General features: G+C 46.6%; 1 protein-coding gene across 4 annotated transcripts in view; it reads left to right on the forward strand.

Moving 5' to 3' along the window:
* The window catches only part of PARP4 (poly(ADP-ribose) polymerase family member 4), a 2216130-nt gene that overhangs the window by 2109571 nt on the left and 80032 nt on the right, over window positions 1-26527 (forward strand). For all 4 annotated transcript variants that reach the window (XM_078657066.1, XM_078657067.1, XM_078657068.1 and 1 more), the window contains one exon: window positions 7671-7803. In XM_078657066.1, the coding sequence (XP_078513192.1) occupies window positions 7671-7803 (133 nt within the window). The remainder of the gene's footprint in view (window positions 1-7670; window positions 7804-26527) is intronic.

Below are 26527 nucleotides of genomic sequence, written 5' to 3' on the forward strand. Positions count from 1 at the left end.
AATGAAAATTAGTTTTTCTTGGGATTTGTACTTGTGGATATTTTAATTGTGTTATTTTTGCTATCAAAAAAATTTAGAAAGTGAATAAGAATAATTCCTCAAAAACATGCATAAAAAAGAATAAATAGATACTTGATTAAATCAGACAAACAAGTTGTCCTCCCCATTTCTTGTTTTATAACAATTAATGGTAGAAAATTTAGTTTTTTCAAAACGTCTTCATCAGTACTGGCATCTTTTTTTGTTACTTGGTGGAGGAAGAAGGCACGGGAGTGTACTCCCTGTACTTCTTAATCCCAAAGAAAGACGGGTCACTCAGACCCATACTGGACCTCAGACCCCTAAATCAGTACATTCTATCAGAACACTTTCATATGCTCGCACTGCAGCAGGTTCTCCCGTTGCTCAATCAGGGAGACTTCCTCGCAACCTTGGATCTCAAGGATGCATATTTCCACATTCCACTGCATCCATCACACAGAAAATACCTCAGGTTCACCATTCAGGGTCGGCATTATCAGTTCAAGGTCCTCCCTTTCGGGGTGACCACGGCGCCCAGGGTGTTCACAAAATGCCTGGCGACAGTGGCGGCGCACCTCAGGAGGCAGAACGTTCACGTTTACCCTTATCTGGACGACTGGCTTGTCCAAGCAAAGTCGGCCCAGCAGTGCGCCGCCAACATGTCCCACACCATTCACCTTCACGATCTGGGATTCTCACTGAATTACCCGAAGTCGCACCTTCAGCCAGCCCATGTGCGGCAGTATCTGGGCGCCACAATAGATACTCTGGTAGCCACAGCTCAGCCAAATTCTGTGAGTATCGACAGCATTCAGACACTAATCCAGAAGTTCAGACCGCAACACTCGCTTCCAGCAAGAGTGTTCATGCAGTTGATATGCATGATGGCCTCCTGCATCTTCATAGTCCCGCACGCGAGGCTACATATGTGTCCGCTCCAAGAATGCTTGGCTCATCAGTGGACTCAGGCTCAAGGACAGTTGAACGACCTAGTGTTGCTGACCGGTCGGGAATACAACTCTCTGCATTGGTGGAATCCACACAACCTTTGCAAGGGCCGACCGTTCCAGGAGCCTGTGCCACAGATTATCCTGACGACGGACGCATCTCTCCAGGGATGGGGAGCTCATGTACTCCACTACACAGTGCAGGGACTATGGACAACGCAGCAAAAGAAGATGCACATCAACTGCCTAGAACTGATGGCAATCTTCATGGCATTGAAGTCATTTAAAGTACATCTGTGCAACAAAGTCGTGTTGATCCGGACGGACAACATGACGGCCATGTACTACATTCAAAAGCAGGGAGGTACACACTCTCCGCAGTTGTCTCATCTGGCTCAGAGCATGTGGAAGTGGGCCATTCAGAGGAACATCTTCCTCATGGCGGAACACCTCCCGGGCAAGGACAATCAGATGGCAGATCTGCTCAGCAGGTACAGCCACCAAATGCACGAGTGGGAGATACATCCATCAGTACTCCGCCCGTATTTCCAGCAGTGGGGGTCATCCAGAGATAGACCTGTTTGCCACAAGGTAAAACGCAAAATGCCAAAGCTTTGCCGCCAGGTTCCCTCACCCACAGTCGCAGGGCAATGCGATATGGATGAACTGGTCAGACAGACTTGCGTACGCTTTTCCCTCAGCACCTCTCATACCGCTGGTGGTACGAAAGCTAAAGCAACACTCGATGACACTCATCCTGGTTGCTCCAACGTGGGCACGCCAACCATGGTACACCACGTTTCTAGAACTCTCTGTGGTACCGCATCAAAGGCTGCACCTCACACCCAGGCTTTTGACGCAGAACCGTGGCGACATTCAGCATCCAGATCCGCAACAGCTCAACCTGGCGATCTGGCTCCTGAAGTCTTAGAGTTTGGCTACCTTAACTTGCCTCCTGAATGCATGGATATCATACGGGAGGCAAGAAAGCCCACCACCAGAGCTTGCTGTGCAGCGAAATGGAAGCGGTTTGTCATTTACTGTACTGAACACAACATCAACCCGCTAGATGCATCCACTCCCAACATCATCTGTTATTTGTTACATCTTTACAAATGCAATCTAGCATATGCTTCCATTCGGATACACTTATCCGCCATAGCGGCTTATCTCCAAAACAGGCAGCATCTCTCCGTTTTCAGAGTGCCTGCCATTAAAGCCTTCCTAGAAGGACTGAAGCGGGTCATCCCTCCCAGGACCCTGCCAGCTCCTGTATGGAACCTCAATGTGGTCCTCGCCAGGTTGATGGGCCCAACTTTTGAGCCTCTACATTCATGTGAGATTCAGTTCTTAACGTGGAAAGTGGCTTTTCTCATTGCCATTACGTCTCTACGACGTGTTAGTGAGCTACAGGCGCTCACTGTACAAGAGCCATTCATTCAAATTCACTCCAACAGGGTGGTGCTGCGCACTAACCCTAAATTTCTTCCTAAAGTGGTTTCGCAGTTCCATGTCAATCAGACCATTGAGCTGCCCGCGTTCATTCAAAACCCAGAGACAGTAGCCGAAAGAATGCTCCACACTCTTGATGTCAAACGAGCTTTGATGTACTACATCGATAGGACCAAAGAATTTAGGAAGACACAACAACTCTTTGTTGCCTTTTCAGCCCAGCACAAAGGCAACCCCATTTCCAAAGCAGGTATAGCCAGGTGGATCATTAAGTGTATTCAGATTTGCTATCACAAGGCTAAGCGCACTTTAACGGTCCCCCCCCAGAGCCCACTCCACCCGCAAGTTGGGGGCCTTCATGGCTTTCCTTGGTAATATCTCTTTGGAAGATATATGTAGAGCAGCCACACACACACATTTACTAAACACTACTGTGTAGATGTGCACTCCAAGCAGCTGTAGGGCAGGCTGTTCTAAAAACACTTTTTCAAACGTCTGCAGCTGGCACAGGCGCCGCCGCTAATGGAGGGACTGCTGTATATTCTATGCTATAGATATGAATTCAGCAGCCCACATGCCTCGAACTGAATATGCTACTTACCAGTATGCATCTGTTCTTGGCATGTAGGGCTGCTGACATTCATATCGCCCGCCCTCCTCCCCGGCGCCTGTAGCGGCTGCAAAATTTACACTTACTCTTAGCATGGTCATCGCTCACACTGTTACACTCCATCTTCGCCACAATGGCTATAAACAATCTGGGGATGGAGTCGATGCCCATGCGCACTGTAGTCCAGGGGAGGAGCCACCTATCTCGTGATACTTCGAAGACTCTTCCAGGACAACAATGTGCAATCATCCGGACCCAACACTAGGCGGCGATCTATGCTATAGATATGAATGTCAGCAGCCCTACATGCCAAGAACAGATTCATACTGGTAAGTAGCATATTCAATCCTCGATCCGCCCTTGGATCCAACCGAACACTTCCCTCCTGGTCGCCTGCAGCATCTTTCTTCACGGCTCCATAGGATTCAGCGACGAAACCGGTCACACTTTGACACCTATGCACCCGCTTCCTGTGGGTGAGGTAACGCGAGTACTACGGTGCTCCTGTGGGTATTAACTATCCTAGTGTCCTAGTTTTCAGTCGCTTTCTCCTAGTCTATCCGGAAGTGGCCTAAAAGAACTAGTTTCCAATTCTTTCGTTCCCATTCTAACTCTATGGTAACTCGTGTGTGTGTAAAGACACTGCACACGCATCCCGTGGGCCTCCTGCTCCCTATCCTTTGGTAGTACAGCGTAGCCCCAGCGATTCTCCAGGCCCTAGGCCTATCCTTTGTTCGTGACGTGGTTCTTATACCACTACTTTAGTATATGGTTTGAAATGCCCCTAGGGCATTACTGTATTTTGTGCAACTTATTGTATGATAATTAAGTATCTTGTTATGTGCTTGTGCCTCTGACCTCATAAAGAGTTCAGAGGATTAATTTAGTAATAAATACATATATATGTTATATATATATAACCTGTGTGGTGTCCTTTCATTTGGTATTAAAGGGATTGTAAATGGTAAAACAGCTGTCTTCACATGCCCTCTTGAGTTTAGCCTAAGACTGCTTTGTCCATGCTACCACTAGGATAGCTGGTCTATAAGGTTGACCTTACAACCATCACCATAAGGGTTGTTTGGACTGGTGCAAGGTGCTCACTAGAATAGTGAACATCATATACCAGGCCAACTTCTCACAGTCCCCTCCTCCCTGTCACAACGCACACACATGGGGGAGGGCACTACTCCCATCTTCCAAAGCCGGACGCGGTTGTAGTACACTCAATGCACGTATTTGAACTCTGTTCCATATTTTAATGATGAAAGGACAAGCTTATTTTTTGTTTCTGAAGCAGACATCACAGGATGAGTCACTGATATTTGCACAGTTTGCGCTTCTTACTCTGGTTAGACATTCGATGTTTATACATGAAGTTTGGTGCTAGTGTAATTTGCATTCACCTGCACATCCAAATGCTAGTGCATAGTTACACCTGCTCCGGTGTAATCTATGTATTCTGGAAATGTTGATGGAAATTGAAGTGCCACTAATACAATTTATATATATATATATATATATATATATCATCATCAAACAATTGCTCAGCAAGCGAAGGTGCACTTGGGGGGTCGTAATCCTCCTAGGGCGCCGTCTGTACTTCGACCAAGCAGTAAACTTGACGCATTTCGGGATTACCCTTAATCATAGGCAATGTACTCAATGTTTTCCTCTGCCAGAAACACTTTATTTAAAATACTTGCCCACCAATGGGCTTCTGAATAGAAAGTCCTAGTGTCAGATATATATATAAATTCTTTGGCCTTGGACTGAATGGGGGTCCCTGGATGTTTGTCCTCTGCCCCGTGGTGCAGGGGGTGGATTACGCCCCGCCACCCTCTAACCTGAGACGTTTCCGTTTAAGCCTTTTCTCAATGTTTTGACGTTCCAAGGATGCTTTGGGCCCTAATGCAATCATGAAAAACAGACCCTGTAACTCCTGTTTTAGGAAGTAAAAACATCATGGTCGGGGTGAAGATGACCTCCCACAGACCAGGGACCCACTGTCATTGCACCCGCTGCAGTATTGCTATCTACACCCCTAGAAGTAGGATTGTCACATGACAGACTCCATCCACAATTCTTCAGTCCTAGGCGCAGTGTAGGCTGGGACTTGCAGTCCTGTTCTAGTTCAGTACAACCCATTAATTGAACAGTCACTGTGGAAAAAATGATCTGTGAACTGGAAGTCTTAGCACAGTGAAAGTTTTGTCCTTGTGATGTACAGTCTTAAGCCTGTAGGATTACAGGCGCATTAGTTGACGGATGTGGGCTGGGCTGACTAATCGGAGGAGGTAACACAGAGCTGTAAAATAATATTCACTCCACGGAATATATGCTTGTTTGTATTTTTGCTTTGGTATTGATGTAGTATTATCACATCTGGTTAGGTAAGGAGCGCTATACACAACAAACGGCAGTTCAAGACTGTGTAAACATGGAAGGCAGGCAATCGTTGCCAGTGGCTGGAGGAGCTGAAACATGCTGGTGCCTTAACTTATAATATTCATACATGAAGTTAACTACCTAATTTACAAAGCTGCAAAGAAACATCTATTGAATGCATTGTAAATAAATGTGAGTGGCTTTAAAATCAGCCAAAGTTGCTTCCAGTGTCATCAAGTTATAAAGCCATAATTGGTTAGTGAACTTTGATAAGCACTTTGGGGATGTTGTAGCGGGTTAAGACTATTTTTGTAGAGATTCTCACTGCACGAAACCAGGTACTTTGAGGTATTATTCCAAATGTATGAGTTTCACTGCTTGTTTTACTCGATTTATAGTGTTGATCAAAATGTTGTGCAATAGTCAAGGGCATGTCTTACATAAGCTGTATGAAAACTTTCCAGCTATATCTATGGTTTACTTCTTAGGCTAAGGAAAGATGTAAACAGTGTTTGGGTCTTTGCTCGGACACAGGCACACTTCTTGCTTTCCCAATGCTCCATATAGGCAGCGAAGCATTGTGAGAAGAAGGAGCTGTGTATCTATGACCCGGAGATTTTTTTCTTAGTCTTAGAGAAAAAAAAAGTCTGGTTTCCCTCTGGAACAAGTCTTTGTCTTTTGTTTAAAAACGAGCCAGACAGTTTGTATTTTAACTTACACTCTGGGCTCAAAGCACCAATGACCATGACTCCAATAGGGCAGCAACCAGTTTTGTGGGCACCTGTTGGTTTATGTGGCTTAATTTCAGGGTGAAGTGAAGGCCAGCCTGTCCCTGACTCTTCCTGCCCTACCATTCCTCTCTCTTTAAACACATGAAGTGTAGTGAGTGGAGCTTGCATGCAGCAGTTGATGGGCTCAAACTGAGATTCAAAATGCTCTGTTGTGGTGGTGACTTTCCGCCTTCTCATGCTTCTGCTGAGTATGTTAGAAGGAGGGCTCAAAGGATGTCATTGGCAGCCTGACCGATGAAGCACTGCTCTTTGCACATATCCGCCAGCTGAAGCTATGGTTGAATAGAGTGCTATGCACTACACTGACAGAGGGCGTTGATGGACTGTGAGGCAGCCTTCGAAGGATGGAGATTCTTATGACAAGCATGGGAAAGGGGGAGTTGTAAAATCAACAACGTGGGCACAAAGCTTGTGTGCACATCCCAGCAATGGGCCCTCCCTTTGGTTCGTCTTACAAGACAGACTCCTCTGTATTTGTCTAGTCCTTTCTCTATGGCTATACATACGAGCACGGTTTACACACACTCGCCAGCACCGCTAGCCGAAGTGAGAGGAACACTATGGAGGCTTTTATGCACCCGTTTTGAAACACTTCGCTTTTGTGAACCCCAAAGCTGATCGGCAAATCACAGCTCCTTGAGAAAGGGCAACTACAGCTCGAAATGCATTGGAGCAGGAGCACCATTGTCAACAGTGCATAATTGTTGAAAAGATTTGAATCACATGTAACTTGAAATGAATGTGATGAACTGAATCAATATTCATTGAAATTCGAATGAAACAAAAATAAATTGGTTGACAAATACAGAGGAGTCTGTCTTGTAAGACGAACCAAAGGGAGGGCCCATTGCTGGGATGTGCACACAAGCTGTGTGCCCACGTTGTTGATTTTATAGTATTGGCGCAAACGGACGGTTACGCCACCAGCAGGAGCACCCGCACTCAAAAGAATCCAAATCACACCTCCCACAAATAATCCAAAAAAACGAATTGCTGTGCACCGCACTTATTATTGTTTTTTGTAAAGGGGGAGTTGTACTCACAAGGGTAGCACAACAGGCAAAATTCCTGGGACCCTCTTGATCAGCCTTTATGGCCAGTTGAGAGGATGCTGCCTTTCAAAATGCCCCAAGATGCAGGGACGTGTAAGCCCTTTAGAAATGGGGGACCCATTAAACACTGCTTCCATCTTAAGCCTTCTCAAAAATTCTTCTTCTCCAGACATTTCTTGTACCCCTTGTCTTCAGAACCTGTCCTGAAGGTTAGTGGTGGCCAATCCTTGATCCAGATGTACGGTTTTGGCTCCCACTGTACCTTAATTTAGAATGAGCTTCTATGTTTTTCATAGTTATGTTATGTTTTAAATAGGAAAGGAATACGTATGGCTGTATGGCATCTTAATAAGTATCTATTTATAAAGAAAACTGTGTTTCCTGACTAATGCAATAATTATTTGTCTAGGCCCAAAAGGAAAAGAAAATGTGCTGCGCCTGATTGCCACACTCTTGGTGCTGCAAGCCTTACGTCAGGCTGAGGAACTAAGTGGGATTCGTTTTAAATCGCTCATGATGTTGGATGAGACTTCCATTAAAAAGTAGGTGCTATCATAAAGAAGTTTTTATTATACTGTGGAAAAGTGGAAAGCTGTTTGTAGTCTCTTATTTCTGAAGTTCAGTAATTGCTCAAATTAGTAAAATATAAACCATTGTTTTCAACAATGAAGACATTTCAGTCTGCCATGTATGTAGTTTTAAAACTTTTTATGTAAATTGTTAATGACGCTGCAACATTTTTCACAAAGGACCTCAATATATGCAATGCTTTTTTATTAGGTCTGGGTTTTTCTAGTGCAACTGCCAAACAGACCCATTCTTTACAACATATATCGAGTTGACTTCTGGTCCACCCTTTTCAACCATTGGCTTCCGTTGACCTGCTTGGTTCAGCCATTGGTGTGAGATTCTGTCAATCATGTCTTGGTTCAACTCCGTAGAGATTCATCTCCCACCTAATGCTGCTGGCTCTTTGGATGTGTTCTTCCACTCACACACCAATTGCTTGAATGATTTCTTTACAACTAAAGTCCTGTTTGTCCATTCCTGCTGGCTCCCTCCTATCTGTGGGCTTGCTCACAGTAATGCTTCATACATTAGCACATTAAACCTAAACAAGGTGGCTTTGCCAATGCTTGTTAGTAGTGTTGTTAAAGAAAAAAACTCCTGTCTCGAGAGACATCTTTCAAACCAGGAGACAGTGGGCTCTTCATGAGCTCTGTTGTAATCCCAATTTTGGTGAAATTTGAGTTTCCACACAAATTGAATGTACGAGTTATGTAGGAAAACTCTGTCATGAGGTCACTTTCCAAGTTCACACATTGCCAGGAAAACCTGTTGAAAGGTGAATGGCAAACCTTATTGGAAAGAGGTGAAATATAAGGAAACAGGTGCAGCAAAATACTTATTCTGTAAGTAAGTAAGTAAGTAATTTTTATTGTATAAGTTAATTAAAACCTTTACAAAATCTTACTTACTTACTGATTCTGTAGTCTATAAAAGAGATGTGACCTATGTAATTAAGGGTGTGGCTTAAACAAAAATTCTTTCGATTTCCATAGTGAATGTGTTAAGAATTACGCTTCACCAGGTAATGTCGGTAATGTTTATTTTTGTAATTTGAAGTCCAGCATTAGAAGGAGCAGAGCGGATAGCTTTACTCCTTCTCAACCCCTCCAACCGCCAACTTCAAACCACCAAGCTCATTCCCATTCTATATTCTACTCCCAACATTCCTCCACCGTACCACACATCTTCCCCACATTAAACAACAACATGAACTATGTACAACTTATCATGAACACTATAATACAACAGAATGTCACCTATCACTTTACCCACAGGGAGTGATTAACCCAACTGAACAGGGAGTTTCCTCACCCTCGACCCCTGACAAACACCAGGATGGCTCGTAACCACCCCATCGCTTCCACTCATTACCTTTTGTTGCACCCTCGCTACTCCCCAGAACCACCACTTACTCCACACACTACTTTCCTAACAAATAACCATTTCCTTCACCCAATTCTCTATTCACCACCTTCCACAACATGACACCACCATTTTTATCATTGCACAAACTCACTTGACATAAATTGCACTGTTTACCATCCTCCAACTCCACCACACTACCCATTACTCTCCTCACCCGACCAACATGCAGCACCTTTCGCAATGAATTTGGGATATTTCATGCATACTAATTAACCCACCTTAAGATCTGGCCACTTATTATTGGAAATGGTACGGTCTTGTGGCTTCTCCACCCTCAACCTGATACTCCGATCACAAACCTCACTCTTCATCCCCCCATTCCTTCTCAGTAACCACCAAGGTACCAACTTCGTGGACGGTTTCCTTCCTCTCAACAATTCGAAAGGCATCTCCCCCGTCCCTGACTGGGTGTAACCCTATAATATAATAATCTATATCCTGTAAAGCCATTCTCCATGGTAAACCAGCCACAAGAGCCAACTGGATAGCCTCCTTTATCACCCTATTAAACTGTTCAACCTGTCCACTGCTTTCTGGGTGATATAACACCGCCCTCACATGTTTGAATCTAGACTCAGCCAAGAATCTTTGCATTTTAGTGGAGGTCAACTGCACCCTATTATCCAACATCAATAGCTTCGGTACACCTCCTCGCAAAAATACATCCTCCAGGAACTCAATCACAACATCTGTTGTCACATTCATCACCATTCTCACTTTTGGCCATATTTTGATTAATAGTCCACCAGAACGATAGCGTACTTATCCTTAGCCGACAAAGTAGAATACGGACCAATAAAATCAACAGCCAGTTTCTACCATGGGCCCTCGGGTAATGCTACTGTTGTCCTAGGTATATTTGAGGTTTTAACCACTTTGTCACTTAAACTGCATGATTTACAATTCCTAACACATTTGTCCACCATGCCATCCACCCCAGGCCACCAAAAGTTCTCCTTAATTCTTTTTTTAGTACTTAGCATACTACCATGTCCCTTGTGACCAATGCTTACAATGCAATTCCATACACCCACTGGAGGTACAATTATGTCACCTCTCAAAATCCCCCCAATGGTCACAGAACCACAGAACGGCGGGATAGGGCTTATGTGACCTTGCTGACGGCATGTCCGCGGGACGACATCAGGGCTGAGTCACTTGGTACCACCCCCCGGCGCGCAGAGATGCTGTGGCAAAGAAAATTTTCCGGATCCAGTCTCATGCCTGGGGATAATTCTACGTTAAGGAATCTGCGGCTAGAATCGTCTCTACAAGATACATCGTTACCGAAGGTAAGTAACTTGTACTTCTATGAAAGAATAGTTCAGTTCAGATTGTGATAGTGTGCGAGCAGCATAAGCAAAAATCCATGAAGCGCTTTTACGTCTCTGTGAAAAAACAGCTTCAATACCATATCATCTTGCATTTACAGATCGCATGCAATCAGCCTCCCTTTCAAACGACTTCAAACCTGGCGGCACAGATCTCCTTTTTGATCGCATCAAAACACTCAATTTGCTCCCCAGACCAGACACATTTTGTATTTCTTATCAGTAATTTGTAAAGGTTCCACTCTATATGCATAGTTTTCCACAAATCTCAAAAAAAATTCAGTGAGACCTGAAAATGACTTCAACTGCTCCTTGTTCTTGGGCTCCGGTGCATCCACAAAAGTTTCCACATGAATTACTTTTGGTCGAATTCCATACTTTGAAATTACATGGCCAAAGAACTCCACCTGTTGCTTACCAAACTCACACTTTTTCACAGATAAATCATCTTCTCTGAACCTTAAGTAACACTTCATCGTGGTAACACTTGTTTTCACCAAAAATTAAAATCCTGGCACACTTTAGCTCCCTGTATTCTATTGAGAATTTTGGACATTTCCCTTCTGGAAAACCGCTGATGCACTTGCTAGCCCGAAAGGCATCCTGCGGTACTGGTTCAACCCCTCAGGTGTAATAAAGGTTGTGCAGTGGTTGGATTCTTCTTCTAGTTCGTTTGATGATAAGCACTAGCTAATCACATTTTCGAAAACCAAGCAGCATTTCCTCTTGATGACGTCGACTCTTGCAAGTTCGGCAAAGGGTAAGTATAAATCCATATTACTTCATTTTAACACCTCAAGTCCACGCTTAGGCGCAAATCCTCATTAGCCTTGAGGGAAATTACAACTGGTGACACCCAATCAGAACTTTCCACCGGCTCAATTATCCCCATATCAAATAAATCCTGCAAAATACCTTTCACCTTTCCTTGGAAATTCACTGGCACATTCCTTAATTCTGTCTAATAGGTATAGCATCGGGAAACACAATCTCCATGTTCCCATATTCGGCCACACTTATTCGCACTTCTTCGCGCAAACCTTTTCCTCCTCCTGCACTACGTACACTGCTGGTTCAACATTTGGATCTATTTTCATCCCAAGTTCAATAACGTGTGCCCACCCAAGAATCATAGCACCCTTATCAGCCACATACACCTTCCCATGACATTTTCTAAGAGCCAAAGTCAATGTCAGCCCACATGAACGCCTGCATAGGTAACTTATGTCCTGAATAGCTCCCAGGATTGGCAACTGGATCACACAACACTCTACCAGGCCATAGGTTTTTAATAAACTCTTACCCATGATAGTATACCATGCACACAAACCAACCATGGTTTTCACTTGCACTCCATCAATGCAAATTACACATGTGGGTAACCTTGTGGTAATCCTCCCCTCACCCACTTGCTCATCCTGTACACTTTATATCACACCTTGTAAACTCCCTTCTTCCTCAAAAAACATCCTCCACAATGTGATTTACTTTTCTTCTCATATTCTTACACACCCTACTGAAATTCCTCTTCTTCTTACAAGTACTGCAAATTTTGTTTAATGGAGGACGCATTTTATAATTTGCTAAATGACTACTTGAGCCACAACGAAAACACGCTAAAGTCTTGATACCTGCTCATCCAGCTTCATTAGATTTAACTTCAACAGTTTTTTACTCACCAGTTTTTTGTTTCTCTAGCTTCTTTTCCCTGTGCTTACTGCACTGACTTGATTACTGCTGCCACGCTCACTTCTTGGTTTTAATACACTTCTCCGACACCTCAATGTTCCTAGCAATGTCCACAGCTGCCCTCAATATTTTTTCTGAAGCCCACAACTTCTCTTGTATTTTTTTAGATTTAGACTTCATGAGAATCTGGCCCCTAAGTACCTGGTGATAAGACATGTGCTCAAAATTACAAGTTACAGCTTACCCCCTAAGAGCAGACACAAACTGATCAATGGTCTCCTCTTCCTTCTGCACCCTAGAATAAAACTTGAACTGTTCCATTACTCCATTTGTCTTCCTGCCAAACCTTTCTTGCATTTGTTTGATACCATACTCATACACTCCTATATTCCAAGCATTCTCTAGCGGTAAATCTTAAACTCCCTTAGCCCTATTGCACCTAATCTGTGCTTAAGCAGCGATAAATGCCTTTCTTCAGTATATTCATCCTCTTCAAGAACTTCCACATATGCTACTAACAAATGTAACCATAAATCCCATGGTATAGGAGGCTCGCCTGGTTCAGCTACGAAAAACGGAGGTGGCTGAATACTAGCCATTTTAAGAGTCACTGCAAGAATTTGATGAAATTAAAGAAATGTAAAAACACGAACTCTCTAAACACTCAATTATATAGCTATTACTTTATCAGTTAATGAAACCACAAAAAAATCCGTCAAGAATAGTATTATAAATATAAATCCAATCTGCCCAACACACCTATACATAGAACCACTCTTTAGAAATATCTCTTGAATAAGTTGTGTGTATCAGCATAGGAATCTTAACCCGCTGGCAATATAAACAAACAAGTACCAATTTATGAGGCAAAGTAACAGCTGTGCGCATCAGCGTGAACATGCACAGAATACCAACTGTGGCACAATAACTGCTGTGCGTACCAACGTACAAATTCTTGAACTTCCAGTCAACAAAAACAAAATAATGCTGGTGAACCTGCGAGATGGAAGAATGGTGGAATTCGAGGAATCAATAGGAACCAGCAGCGTTTTAGCTGTGAGTATCAGCGTGACCACCTGACTGCACCGGCGACATGAGATCAGTGAGCCGTAGGATCCTCGGAGGAACAAACTCTTACGGACGCACGCAACTTGGCCTCGAGCCCTCAGAACACGGACATGCACAGCTCATCGACAGTATCGGGACACGCGCAGCTCACCAACAGGATTGGGACACACGCAGCTCATTAACAGGATCCTGCCAATAACTTGTGTGCGCACGGACACGCGCAGCTCATCGGCATAATCGGGGTACGCGCAGCTTACCAACAGGGTAGCGGCATTACCATTGTGCGCGCAAACCCCCTTTTTCCTCTGGATACCTGCACAACACAGTACCAGGTCAAATCACTCCTTACTAGATGTCGCCATCCCTCCACGGTTCCGCGCACAAAGAGCATTACACCAGCGATACCTTCACTGCTCCAAAAGTATACGGCCGTCTCAAAGTTACTGACGTTGGACCTTCACTACTCCGCTTCACAGGCAGCGCTGCAGCCACATCAAATTTACCCTCCACTTCACTCGTAGACCGCCATCACATCCCGGCACACTCCACAACAGGACGAAAATTCCATGGACGGGGCCGGTGTCGCTCCAACCATCGCTTGTCGCCATTGTTAAGAAAGTTACGCTTCACCAGGTAAGGTTGGTAATGTTTCATTTTTGTAATTCAAATCCAGCATTCGGGGCGGCACGGCGTTCAGCTTAACTCCATCTCAACCCCTCCTACCACCAACTTTGAACCCCAAAGCTCATTCCCATTCTATATTCTATTCCCAACGTTCCTCCACCATACCACAGAGTGCTATAGTGTCCCACCCAACCCGTATTTTGGCTCCCTATCGACTGACATACACTTTAAACCAATCAGGACTATTGACTTTGTCAATGGATATTTTAGTAAGGTAAATGACTAACAACAATGATTGAAAATGTTTACATTCTGAAATTGTGCTAATGTGAATTCAACATTACTTAGACCTGTGAAGGTGAAGTGCTCTTTAGAGTGTCCCAATCACTCCCTTTATGTTCACTCTTTGTTAAGACATGTATGCCCCTTTTTCTCTCCATGTCTCATATATGTGCATATCTTATATCTCATCTCTTTCTGCTTCAGCACCCTCTTTTCACTTTCTCCTGAACGCACTTCCTCGTTCTTCTTCACCACCCCAAACATGCAGCGCATCCACTCACCTATAAGCACCATATTTTCTTTAAAGTTTTACCTTGTCAACATTTTGAGACCTGTGTACATTTTTACTCACATTTTCATTGAATGACCATTGCAACTGGAACACGTGACCATTGCTCTGTAGAGAGGTCAAAGATTGAATGACCATGTATTCTGAACACCTTTTTGACCCCCTCACATCCACTGTGAGAAACTCACACTGCCTTCAGCCTCAACTCCAGAGGTCTCAATCGTGGCCCTTTTTAAACACTTGGAGGGGAATCAGTTGAAAGTATGCACTATACACAATCAAAATGCTACATGAAAAAACATGCAGAAATACAACATGCTGGAAATAGCTACCACTCTTGGGAATGCAAGAAGAAGTAAAACGTAAAATATAAACTGAAACTAAAGCACTGGAAGTAGTGGTGTGGGGGGTTCTGCAGCACTTCAAAACAACCATGCCAGAGTTCCGAAGGTGAATGAGCATTAAATGCAAAAGACAGAGGTCAAATGTCAGTCTAGTCAGAAAGTGCTGCTAATTATTTTAACATGGAGGACTGTGTTTAACTTTTTCTTTTTATGCAAAGTGTGATTTCGCAAAGTGAATTATGTGAAAATCTTGCAGGACTGTTGATGTTTTTCTTCTGTAAAGCTGCAAAAGGGAACAGAAAAGTGGGGGGACAAATCTGTAAACAGGGAGAAAGAAACAGAAATCCTTGTTGCCCTCATACACCCCTAGAGGTGTCATGCTTCGTCATTGGGCATTGCTCTTTATCGGGTCTGCTCTGCAATACCTCACAGGCCCCAGGAAGGGTCGCTTTAGCAGAGGTCTTTTGTCGTGTATGCCATATGATGAAGGTTGTAGGTGTGAGAGTGTCCTAAAAGTGTGGGATGGTAATGTGTGGAGGAGTGATGTAAAGTGTCTAGGAGATTTCAAAGTAGCTATTTTAATATGATAATTCTCCTGACCTGATTACACCACACCGATAAATTCACAGCTACTTGGACACATTAAGCCCATACAGTAGCCCCAGCCATTTGTGCAATTTTTTGCTTTTTTAATCCTGCCAGGAGAACTATCACACTAAAATATCCCGCGCACCTTTGGGTTCTTGACGTCTGGCCTTGGGTGGTTCCTTCCTTCCCCTGGGGTCCTCCAACCTTGAGTACTAGCCCCGTCCTGGCAGTGGCGGCCACACAGATCGGGGTTGGCGGGGGCAGAGTAAGGAGTTATTAATTTTTTTCTTTAAACTTAACTTATCTCCGCGTCTCTCCTCCGTCTCTTTGCTGTGTCAGACTTGGACTGGAACAGAAAGCACCCAGGCTTTGCAGCGTTGTGATTGATCTGAGCACTGTGGTTCGGCCAGAGAATGGGCGCCAAGGGCATGTTCTCCACCCAGGCTGTAAGGCAGCCTGGGTGGAGAACATACAAAGTGTGCATGACTGTTTGGCCGGCCCAAGACGGCAGGCCAAACAGTCATGTGCACTTAGTGTGCCCACCTCTCCTCCTCCTGCTCTGTGAGCAGAGCAGCTCCAACCCCGCAAAGACGCCGCAGCAGGAGAAAATAAAATGATATTAACACCAAGTTATTATCATTTTATTTATCCTTTATTTCTCTGCTGCAAGGCAGTGGGGCAAAGCTCCTCCGCCTTAGCTGAGAATCCGCCACTGCGTTTTGGTACTCACCTCGCATCCCACTATTTTAGTATATGGCTTGGCCCCCCCCCCGGTTAGGCCCTATGTGTTTTTCTATGCTACTTACCTCTTTTGTAATATTCTTTCTGTGTAATTGATAGCTCTGTGTAGGAGATATACCAAGTTAATGTGTAGTAATAAATATAATGTATTTTTCGCTCATCTGATGTGGTTCTCTCTTGTGTGAAAAGCTTACTGACTGATATAGTGGTCGATGCAACTACTTTAAACCCTCCTGGATAAGTCTTAGCTGCTCTCCACAGCTACCCCTCGAAAACTTTGGTTTTCAAGGAAATAAACACTATCACTAAGGGTTGCCTGGACTGAGTGCACAGTGCCTCACTATAGGTGGTCACTATATACTGAGACAGCCCCTCCTAAAACGTACATCCAAGTTTTTGGAGGGTGTGCAAAATTCTTTAATTGACGTCCTTTGATGGCGTCTCTCTTTTTGGTGCGCATCCCGACTCAGCTTTATGCCAGTTCATAGATAGTCATAGTGGTACGGAGTCTAAACTCTGTTGTTGCACGAGGTTGTCGGGGACAATTTGTTTCCCCTTGATTTAACTCTTATCGGCCTTCAGGGGTGAAGTACTTTTCTCCCTTCCAGGGTTATACCCAGTGTGGTGTTCCTGCTTCTACAGGTACTATTCTTCTCCTATATACTGTTTGTGACAGGTTTTGTTTACAGCAATCTGGGACATATCTTGCTTTGCAGTCATAGAAGTCTGCTCCTACAGCTTCTTTTTCTACTTTTTTTTTTTCCTACCCAAGTACTTACTCACTGGCGGGTGTTCTGTTTCTGTTGTGCGGATGCACGCAAGCCTTTTTTCCAATTTTTTGGAGACCTTATTTTAAATGCCTTGGAAGCATTTCTAAGCTATCTATGCACTTAGTATCCCTTATAGGGACTTCAACATCATCTTTTCTCTGTCCCTTAGGTCCATATGACACTGGTACCACATGTGACACAGGTGCCATAGGCACGCACGCTCTTTGGCCTGGTTAACTTTCATTCCGGTCTTTGGCCCTCTTCGAGTGGACCTTCTCTTTGTCCTGTTCTACTCTGTGGGACACATGGATTTTTCCTAATCATGATCGTGTTCTTCTTCGTTTGGGCCTGAGTTCCACGTCTCCACCTCACAAATGCCCTTGTGGTATCGGCATCTTTTTGGCGTCTTATTTCGAATTGTCCCTGGGCTCTGCTTTCTTGTGTAAGCCCTCCTCTGCTTTATCATGCTTCGAATGCTGTTTATCTTCAGCAGTTTGGTGTTCTTGTATGTGTTTTTACCCTTTCGGTGTTCTACCAACCTACTTGTGTTACGACCACTGCTGTTGCCTCCTGCGAGGTGCTTTTATACATATTCGTCATCGCACCCTTTGGGTAGCTGTTGTGTTTGCTGTTCTTTCAGTTCTCTTCACCTGGGACACCAGTTGCCTTTGGTTGTTCAGATCCTTGTTTGGTATTTCACGAGAGGGAGGGTTTTCTCTTTTTTCCTGTATCTTTCCTCTCCACTCCCGCTTTCATGGCGTTCCTTTTTAAGTCTCGCTGAGTCAGCGCGCATACGCTGCTCGGAGAGACATTTAGTAGCTGCTTTGAGAAGTGCTACTTTGCCGGCGACCAGTTTGCTAGAACGCGCACAAGAGGGTGCGCGACGTGCACAGCTGACGCGGCTTCTTTGATCAAGCGATCGTGAATGCTTTCCCCTACCCCCAGCTGGCATGCTTCTTCTTTGATCAAGCGCGCACGCATCCTTTGCGTGTTTTAGCGCATCATCGTGATCACTTTCGCTTTCCAAGGGATCGTGATCGCGATGACTTTCGGGTTTTTTGTTTTTTCGACGAGCGCGGCCGCTCACTTCTAAAATGTTGGCTTCTTGTAAATAAAACCTTTCTCATGCCACCTCCTCTGTGTGGATTTTCTTGAGGTATCTAAAAAACTGCCGATAGCTGGCAAACTCTCCGGCCCACTCAGCTTTCAGGCTTCAACGAGAGAGGGTAGGGGAAAAACATATCGGGCTGTGTTTCTTCTCTGGGGGCATTTAAAAGCTCCCTTGGTAAACTGCTTGTGTTTTTGCGATGACTTTCGTTTTTTGTTTTTTTGTTACAAGCGCGGCTGCTCACTTCTAAAATGTTGGCTTCTTGTTTGTTTTTTTAATGTAATTGTGCGCCACACAACTCCCGGCCTAGTCGCCCAGCCAATGCTTGTTTTTTTTTATCCAGAGTGTCGCGCTATCACTTTTAAATTCATTCCCTTCCCCACCACTCCATCCCACGCTTCACCGACGCGAGGCGGGCGCTGTCTTAATTGAAGGAATCCGGTCTCATATCATTAATAACGGCAGACGCGCAGCTCAACCATCTCATTTTTTTAAATCAGTTACATGTATTACAGTTCCTCCTTTGTTCACCCCATCTATGCCCTTTGTGTGGCTTTGTTGTTTTAGCCGGAGCGTCGCGCGATCACTTTTAAATGCGCTCTGTACCTCTCCTCCTTCCCCCACTGCACGGATGCCCGCAAGGCAGGCGCTGTCTTACTTAAAGTCATCTGGTCACATATTTATGTACTTAACATGGCGGCCTCGTTAGTTTGTCCACTTTTTGAACTGTTATCTGCATGCTCAGCACACAGCACAGTGAATAAATACCGTAGATTAACTTGAGCTTCAGGAACAAACAGCCTTCTAATCAGGCTGTAGACAGGCCAACAAATTCCACTGTGAATAGCTTTGTCATTCACCCTAAAAAAGGCACTTCTGAATCAAAATAATGCTTGCTGTCCGATTTAACTGACATTGCGTTTCTGGCACACGAAAACTAGCAGGGGGTGGGGTTGGGAGTGGCGGAGAAGGGGGCGTTTCCCGCACTGCCCACCACCTTCTGTATTTCTGTATACTATCAAGCTCATTATCATAGGGACTCTGAACATTTACAACCTGTGCTGTTAACATTTCCTCTCTAAATCGAAGGGCAAACATGATGGGAGGATCGAGCAGCACTTCAGTGTTGTTATATTAGAATGTGAAGTGGAAGAACGAACACATCCGTTGTCACTTGTCTGAAGGCTGCATTGAAGCTGTCGGCAACAAAAAGTGATGTGTGCTTGTCTGAACTGGGGAGGCGTGGTGAGCAAAATAACGATGGATTAAACCCAGATCTGTGACTGGGGGTGAATGTTTTGCCAATGTGCAACATTCCGTCCATCATCTTGTGTGTTTTGCTGTTCGCCCTATATGGAAAGGGTATGCCCAAACGTGGGTCTCGTACTCACTGCACTACTGGAGTCAAGCTATCCTGGCTGATGCCGGCTGATAGCCAGAAACCGGTCCTAGTATGCTTAATTCTGGTCCAGCGAAGACATGACTTGGCAGTTCGGGCTGGATTGTTCCCATGAGGCACAGGGTCAAGACTGATTTATATATGGCAATGTCTGAACTGGGGTGGTGAGCAAAATAACGATGGATTAAACCCAGATCTGTGACTTTGGTGAATGTTTTGCCAATGTGCAACATTCCGTCCATCATCTTGTGTGTTTTGCTTTCCCTGCAGCCACTGACTAGGCTAGACGTGATTGTTGAAAGGTCAATGTAAAGTTGTGCACACATCCGGTAAAGTTAACCCCCGCCAACTCTTAAAGTAAATATTGTAGGGCAGAACAGCCTAAAGGAGCCACATTAGCCTGTACAGTGGGCGGTTCGACTAGAATTCCCAGACATAGTCCACACCCCTTTCCTTTTCAAACCGAGGGTAGGGCCAAAAGATCTGAGCGGTGAGTAGAAGTAGTTCGACCTTCCTTGGCTCCCCTTTTAAGCCTCCCTCACCATTCTCTAATCTCCAGTGCCAGCTTATGTGCCTTTAAAAATGTATTTTGCTGATTAGGAATTGTGGCATCCTCGCAGCTCGCAAAACCTCATTCTGACCGCCGTCGCCGTGTTTAGAGATAGAAATTGCAGTCCGCTTAAGGTCTGAACACTTTCAGTGTGCAAAGCGGGAGATGCTCACTTCGTTGTATGCATGCATAACTTTTCACATGGAAGGAAAAGCTGTTAATTTTTGGCCTTTTTGCTTTATGTACCATTAGCAATTCCTTTGGTGCTGCTCCTTGATTTATGTAATTTCCTAATTGAACAAGGGTTCTGCTAAGTAGAGTTGCATATCACCCATCCGTTGTACAGCTCATCAACTGCCCCGTGACTTCAGGTTACACGGTAGTTGGTCAACCCACTTTATTCACTGGCTGTCCGCACTATGAGTGAGAGCATTTCATTTGATCACATGTGCACAGGAGCATGAGAAGGAGTACACTTCAGTGCATGTGCTGGCATGTTGGAGCTATGGCCTGCTCCTTTATTTTGTATATTTTTCCCACTATTTTTTCACATTGCAGGTTTGCAAAATAAGTAAGCACAAGGATTGGCATAGCCAATAGGTCTCGCCTTTGGGACCTTATAAGTGTTTAGTTATGAAGCACAATATCCTTGGTGCAACAACATTAACTGTTGCATGGCTAAGCACTTATAAGGTCGAGGTATTTCGTTCCTTTTTCTTGGAGCATATCCTATCTTTTCTCAAGTATCCATGAAGCCTTGGTCAGGTTTCTAACCTGTTTCTCTTGCTTCCGTAAGTTAGACAATGTGTGATGGTTGATGTTGACAATCTGTTGCCCTTAGTTCCCGTCAGTCCTTTGTTTCACCCTGGCAGTCATCTTCTCTTTTTTCTTTCATGGTGGCTTCTCCTGCTACCGCCTGCTGGCATCCTTCCTCAGTTGGTGGTGTTGGTTCTTGGACAGTTACCCTCATTTTTCTTGCAGTGGACAATGTCTACCACTTCCTGCTCTAGTGTGGTATAGTGTTGTGGTTTCCCAGCTTTGTGTTTTGTCTCCACCTTAGTTACTGATGTATCCCTTCTTTTACGATGGTAGGATGATTTATCTCTGCCCTTCCTTGGTTACCTCTGTTCTTGGAGTGTCCCTCATCCCTCCACCTCTCATCCACCTGCTCACTGGCGAAGGAAATTAATTATCTTTGGAGAAGTAGATATACTTTTGCTGTACCCTGTATGAATTTGCATGTCTATGGGACTTTCTAGGTTCTTAAATGCATATTTAGCCTCAAATACATGTCTCCTGGGATGTCTCTGCACGTATGTGCCTATCTCTTGAATGGATCTCTTGGGGACGTCTTTTAATTCAGGTATATATGTGTCTATCTGAAAGAGACACGTTAGTGATAGATTCCTTACCTTAGAATATCCCCAGGCGTCAGACTGGATCCGGAAAGTTTTGCTTAGCAGTACCCCTGCGTGTTAGTAGGTGGAGTCCTGCGGCTCCGCGTCCATCACTGACGTCGTCCGCGCCGAGATGACGTCAAGGAGAGTACTTAGGCGCCACCCATGCGCGCTGACGTCAGTTCTTTCTTTTTCTGCGCCAATAAGCGCAGATCCGGATTAAGCACATACCTTAGTTACATTTTGACTACTATTTTGAGACTTTGACTCTCCCCTTTTTTTCCTCCTGGTGCACGTAGGGATACCCGGCTTTAAGTCTTGTGGGGCCTGTCGCCGTTATATGTCAGTGGGGGACCCCCACAATGTCTGCTTCTACTGCCTGGAGACCGACCACGACTCCCGGGACTGTCGAGCCATGGCCCCCAAGGCCACACGGGAGCGACGTAGGAAATTGCTGGAGGTCCAGCATTCGTCACGCCGCTGCTCCGGGCCTAGGGGGGAGCCGTTGCTCCTTGAGCTCCAAGTCTTCGCCTTCAGATTCCGGTAAGCGACACCATAAAAAGAAGTTGAAGAAGCGTGTTCGCTCACCGATGTCCCCCCCCATCGCTCCTCGGAGGCGGCCGAGGGACACAGGGGCTCTGCTCCTGCGGCTCCTCCGGAGCCTGGGAGTCTTGCGGCCTACCTGCCATACTCGGGTCTGTCGGTGACTCTCGAACAGGTGCAAGAGTTTCTTGCTGCCATGGACTGCCTTTTTAGGCCCGGGCTCCCGCCGGCACGCCTTCGGGCCCCGCGGTCCCGTGTCCAGATCCTGCTGGCCCGGCGGCTCCGGCCCTGGCGCCACAAGATCCTGTGCATCCGGAGCCAAGAGGTGCAGCGCTGCCGGCTCCGACGCCGCCCTCAACTCCAACACCGGCGCCGCACTGAGTGCCATTTATCCCACCCCGGCCCAGGTTCCAGGAACAATTTGTTCCAGCCCTGGATCCGCATTGGGAAGTGGCTCTGGCCCGGCCCCGTTCTCGCGCCATTCCTGATGCTGTTCGTCCCTTCTCCCTTTGCCGCCGCGACCGGCTCCCTCTACACCAGAGGCGGACGACGACTGGGACTGGGACCGGTCCGAGGACCCTCTTGCCCGGCAATGTGATTCCGAGCAAGATTGGGTGAACGACCTGGAAGACGCAGGCGAACTTGATGTTTCTTCTGACCCGGGGTTTACCTCTCCTACGCCTATTATGGAGGAGGGTGCTTCCTACACCATGGTGCTCAGTCGGGCTGCAGAGGCTCTCAATCTCGACCTCCCTACAGTGGCCCTCAAAACCAACCTTTTTACAGAGGTGCTCCAGATGGCGTCTACATCGTCCGAGCCGCTGCTTCCTTTCAATGAGGCCACGGGGCGCCGGTGGATAAAAACGTCATCAGGCGTCACCGCCCGGCGCCTGGATATCCCACCTTCCTGACCACTCACCCTATGCCTGAGAGCCTGGTCATTCAGGCCTCGATGTCGCAGAGTGCCTTTCAGACGGCTCTGCCGGATAAGGACTCTAAAAGGCTGGAACAATTTGGTAAGAGGTTGTTCTCCTCGGCCAGCTTAGGGCTGCGGTCGGTTAACACCGCCTGCTTGTTGGACCGTTAAACCCAAGCTGTGTGGGATTCCGTTGCTCAGGTCTTGCCTCAGTTTCTGAGGAGGTTCAGGCTGTCCTTTCCCAAGCGATTGCTGAAGGTAAGGATGCGGCTAAGTTTACCATCAGGTGTGGTTTGGACACCGCTGATTCGTTGGGCAGGGCAATTTCCACGACTGTGGTGTTGCGGCACCACGCCTGGTTGTGTTCGACTGGGTTCTCGCCCGACATCCAGGGCTCATTCATGGACATGCCCTTTCATGGTTCTCACCTCTTTGGCGATAAGGCCGACAGTGCTCTGGAGCGCTTTAAGGACTCACGGGCCACGGCAAAGTCCTTGGGTCTTTCTACGAAGAACCCTGCCACTCCTGGCTTTCGTTCCTTTCGTGGCCAGGGCAGAGGCTCCCAGGCACGCTCCTCCAGCAAGCATGTGCCGAACCAGCCTCAGCGCGGCCGTGGCTTCCGCAGGTGTGGGTCTGGGAACCAGCGCGCGGGTCAGTCCACGTTTACATCTGCTGCTTCCACCTCCAAGCCTTCTTAATCCGAGCTTCAGGGAGCACCCCACGCCGGTGGGTGACAGGGTCCTCCACCACCTCCATCACTGGCGCGAAATTACATCAGACAGGTGGGTGCTGCAGACAATCTGAAATGGTTATTCCCTTCCCTTTCAGTCCTCCCCTCCAGCCATGCCGCCTCGGTGCCATCGCATGTGGGGGGATCATTTTGTTCTTCCCCAACAGGAGGTCACGGCCCTCCTGGCCAAGGGGGCCATCGAGTGCGTTCCTGTGCAGGAAGTATTGAGTGGTTGTTATTCCCACTACTTTCTGGTCCCCAAGAAGGACAAGGGGGGCCTGCGCCCCATCTTGGACCTCCGGGACGTCAATCGCTTCCTCCGGAAGGAGAAATTCAGAATGATGACTCTGGCTCAGGTCCTGGCTGCCCTGGAGACTGGATGGTAGCGTTGGACTTGCAGGACGCTTATTTTCACATCCCCGTCCTGCCGGCCCATCGGCGTTACCTGCCGTTCACAGTAGGCCAGGAGCATTTTCAGTTTGCCATGCTCCCCTTCGGCCTTACCAGCACCCCTCGGGAGTTCACGAAAGTGATGGCGGTGGTCACAGCTCATCTGCGCAGGTCAGGGGTGTCCGTCTTCCCCTACCTTGACGACTGGTTGTTGAAGGCGGGCTCGCCCTAGGCAGTCGTCAACTACCTTCAGAATACGGCCGACCTCCTGCAGTTGCTGGGGTTCTCCATCAGTGTGCCGATGTCGCACCTGAGTCCCTCTCAGAAGCTCCCCTTCATCGGCGCAGTTCTGAATTCAACGCTGTTTCGGGTTTATCCTCCCAAACAGCGAGTCCGGGATATTCAGGCTATGATTCCGATCTTTCGGCCTCTATCCTGGGTTTCAGTCAGGATGACCCTACTGCTCCTGGGCTTGATGGCCTCCTGCATCCTGCTGGTGACACATGTCAGATGGCATATGCGGGCTCTGCAGTGGGACCTGAAGTTCCAGGGCAACTTGTCTGATCACATCCAGATCTCGGTGGGCGCTGCTCACCAATTGCAGTGGTGGCTCACAAATCGCAATTGGGTCAATGGCAGATCCCTCTCCCTTCCCCAACCGGAGCATGCAGTGGTGACGGATGCGTCCCTCCTGGGATGGGCTGGGCACTTGGGAGAGGCGGAGACCAGAGGTCTCTGGTCTCCGGCGGAGTCCCAGCTCCATATCAACCTTTTGGAGCTTTGGGGGATCCGACTTGCACTGAAAGCATTCCTTCCCTCTGTCCGGGGAAGTGTGGTGCAGGTGTTCACGGGCAACACCACCGCCATGTGGTATTGCATCAAACAGGGCAGGGTGGGGTCTTGGACCCTATGTCAGGAAGCTCTGCGCCTCTGGACATGGCTGGAACATCAAGGCATTACCTTGGTGGTTCAACACCTGGCATGTTCTGTGAACGCCAGGGCGAAAGAACTCAGCCGCCGGTGCTTGATGGATCACGAATGGCGTCTGAACTCGGACGTGGCGCAAGGTCTCTTTCAGCAGTGGGGAGAGCCTTGGTTAAATCTATTTGTCACTGAAGAGAACGCGCAATGTCATTAATTCTGCAAGTTGGAATTTCCAAGGCGGCACTCGCTCGGTGACGCTTTTCATCACAAGTGAATTTGTGGCCTTTCCGCCTATACCACTTCTGCCCAGAGTGCTGAAGAAGATCGGGCATGACCGGGCCCAAGTCATCCTTGTGGCTCCGGATTGGGCACGAAGATACTGGTAACCCGAGCTACTCAGCATGTTACTCCTTGGCCAAGAAGGAGCCTCCTTTGGGACTGGGTGCCCATTCGACTAGGGCGTTTGCAGCCACTACTGCCTTGGGACGCGGCGTTCCCTTGCAGGACATTTGTCAGGCAGCTACTTGGGCCTCGCTGCACACGTTTACCAAGCACTACTACCTTGACAGTCAGGTCCAAAGAGACGGCTTCTTTGGCCGTTCTGTGCTCCGTGACTTTTTGGTGTAATCTTGTTCGCAGACCCACCACCGGGGTTGCTATTGCTGGGGTATCTATTCTAAGGTTGAGGTACTGGGTTTTTCGGAACCCAGCGGTGTCAGGGTACACCCTAAGACCTCGGGCACTTTCCTGATTCAGACACAGAAACTCAGAGTCTTCTAGGTGAAGTCAAAGATCGAATTTATTGGCTGCAACCAAGTAACAGGCGTCCTAGAAGTACAACACGATGTATATTCTCAGGAGACTGCTCCATCTTACAAAGCCAGTCTTCTCTTTTTATACAAAATATTATGCTTCAGGCAAACATTCTTAGGTTTACAGTTGACCATTCACATATTTTCACTACAAAGAAAAAGCAGAGTCATGATGACAAGCCCACATTTCAGTTTGTTCAGCCCACAATAAATTACCCGGCAAGGCCCAGTATTTTCATCAGATATTGACGGACCCCCAATAAAAACGGGCACCTCCTCCTCGTAAAGCAAGACATATGTAAAGAAACAGGCACAGGTGTGAGCAAGATTAGGCAGGGTGTGTGTGCGATGAAAAAGGTTTATGGCATGTTGTGCCTTGATGCTATCTCGTTCGGCCACTGGGAGAGGAACTGACCGAACAGGTTTGGCCTTGGGCCGTGGAGTCAGCTTGCCCAGGTCGCAGAGAATTCAGGAAAGGTGTACGTGTCCTTCAGAATCGTGTTTGGCCTATGTGAGGGCAACTCACAAAATGGCTGCCGTACACAAAATGGAACCCGAGGGTTCAGGACGAAAACTATGATTTCGAGGTGAAATCGTCACTCGAATATGCCGAAAATGCTTGTACATGGTGTACTAGCCATTCTCTGTCTTCTGATATAAAAATCGTCATGCTACGACAAAGTTTATTACCCGAGTCCAGAATTTTTAGAACCACAAACCCTCCTTTTGCCCTTACATAGGCAACTAACCTAATCTCATGCTAATCTGAGTCCAGG

Source organism: Lissotriton helveticus, chromosome 8, assembly GCF_964261635.1.
Source record: "Lissotriton helveticus chromosome 8, aLisHel1.1, whole genome shotgun sequence".
In the NCBI taxonomy this organism is placed as follows: domain Eukaryota; kingdom Metazoa; phylum Chordata; class Amphibia; order Caudata; family Salamandridae; genus Lissotriton; species Lissotriton helveticus.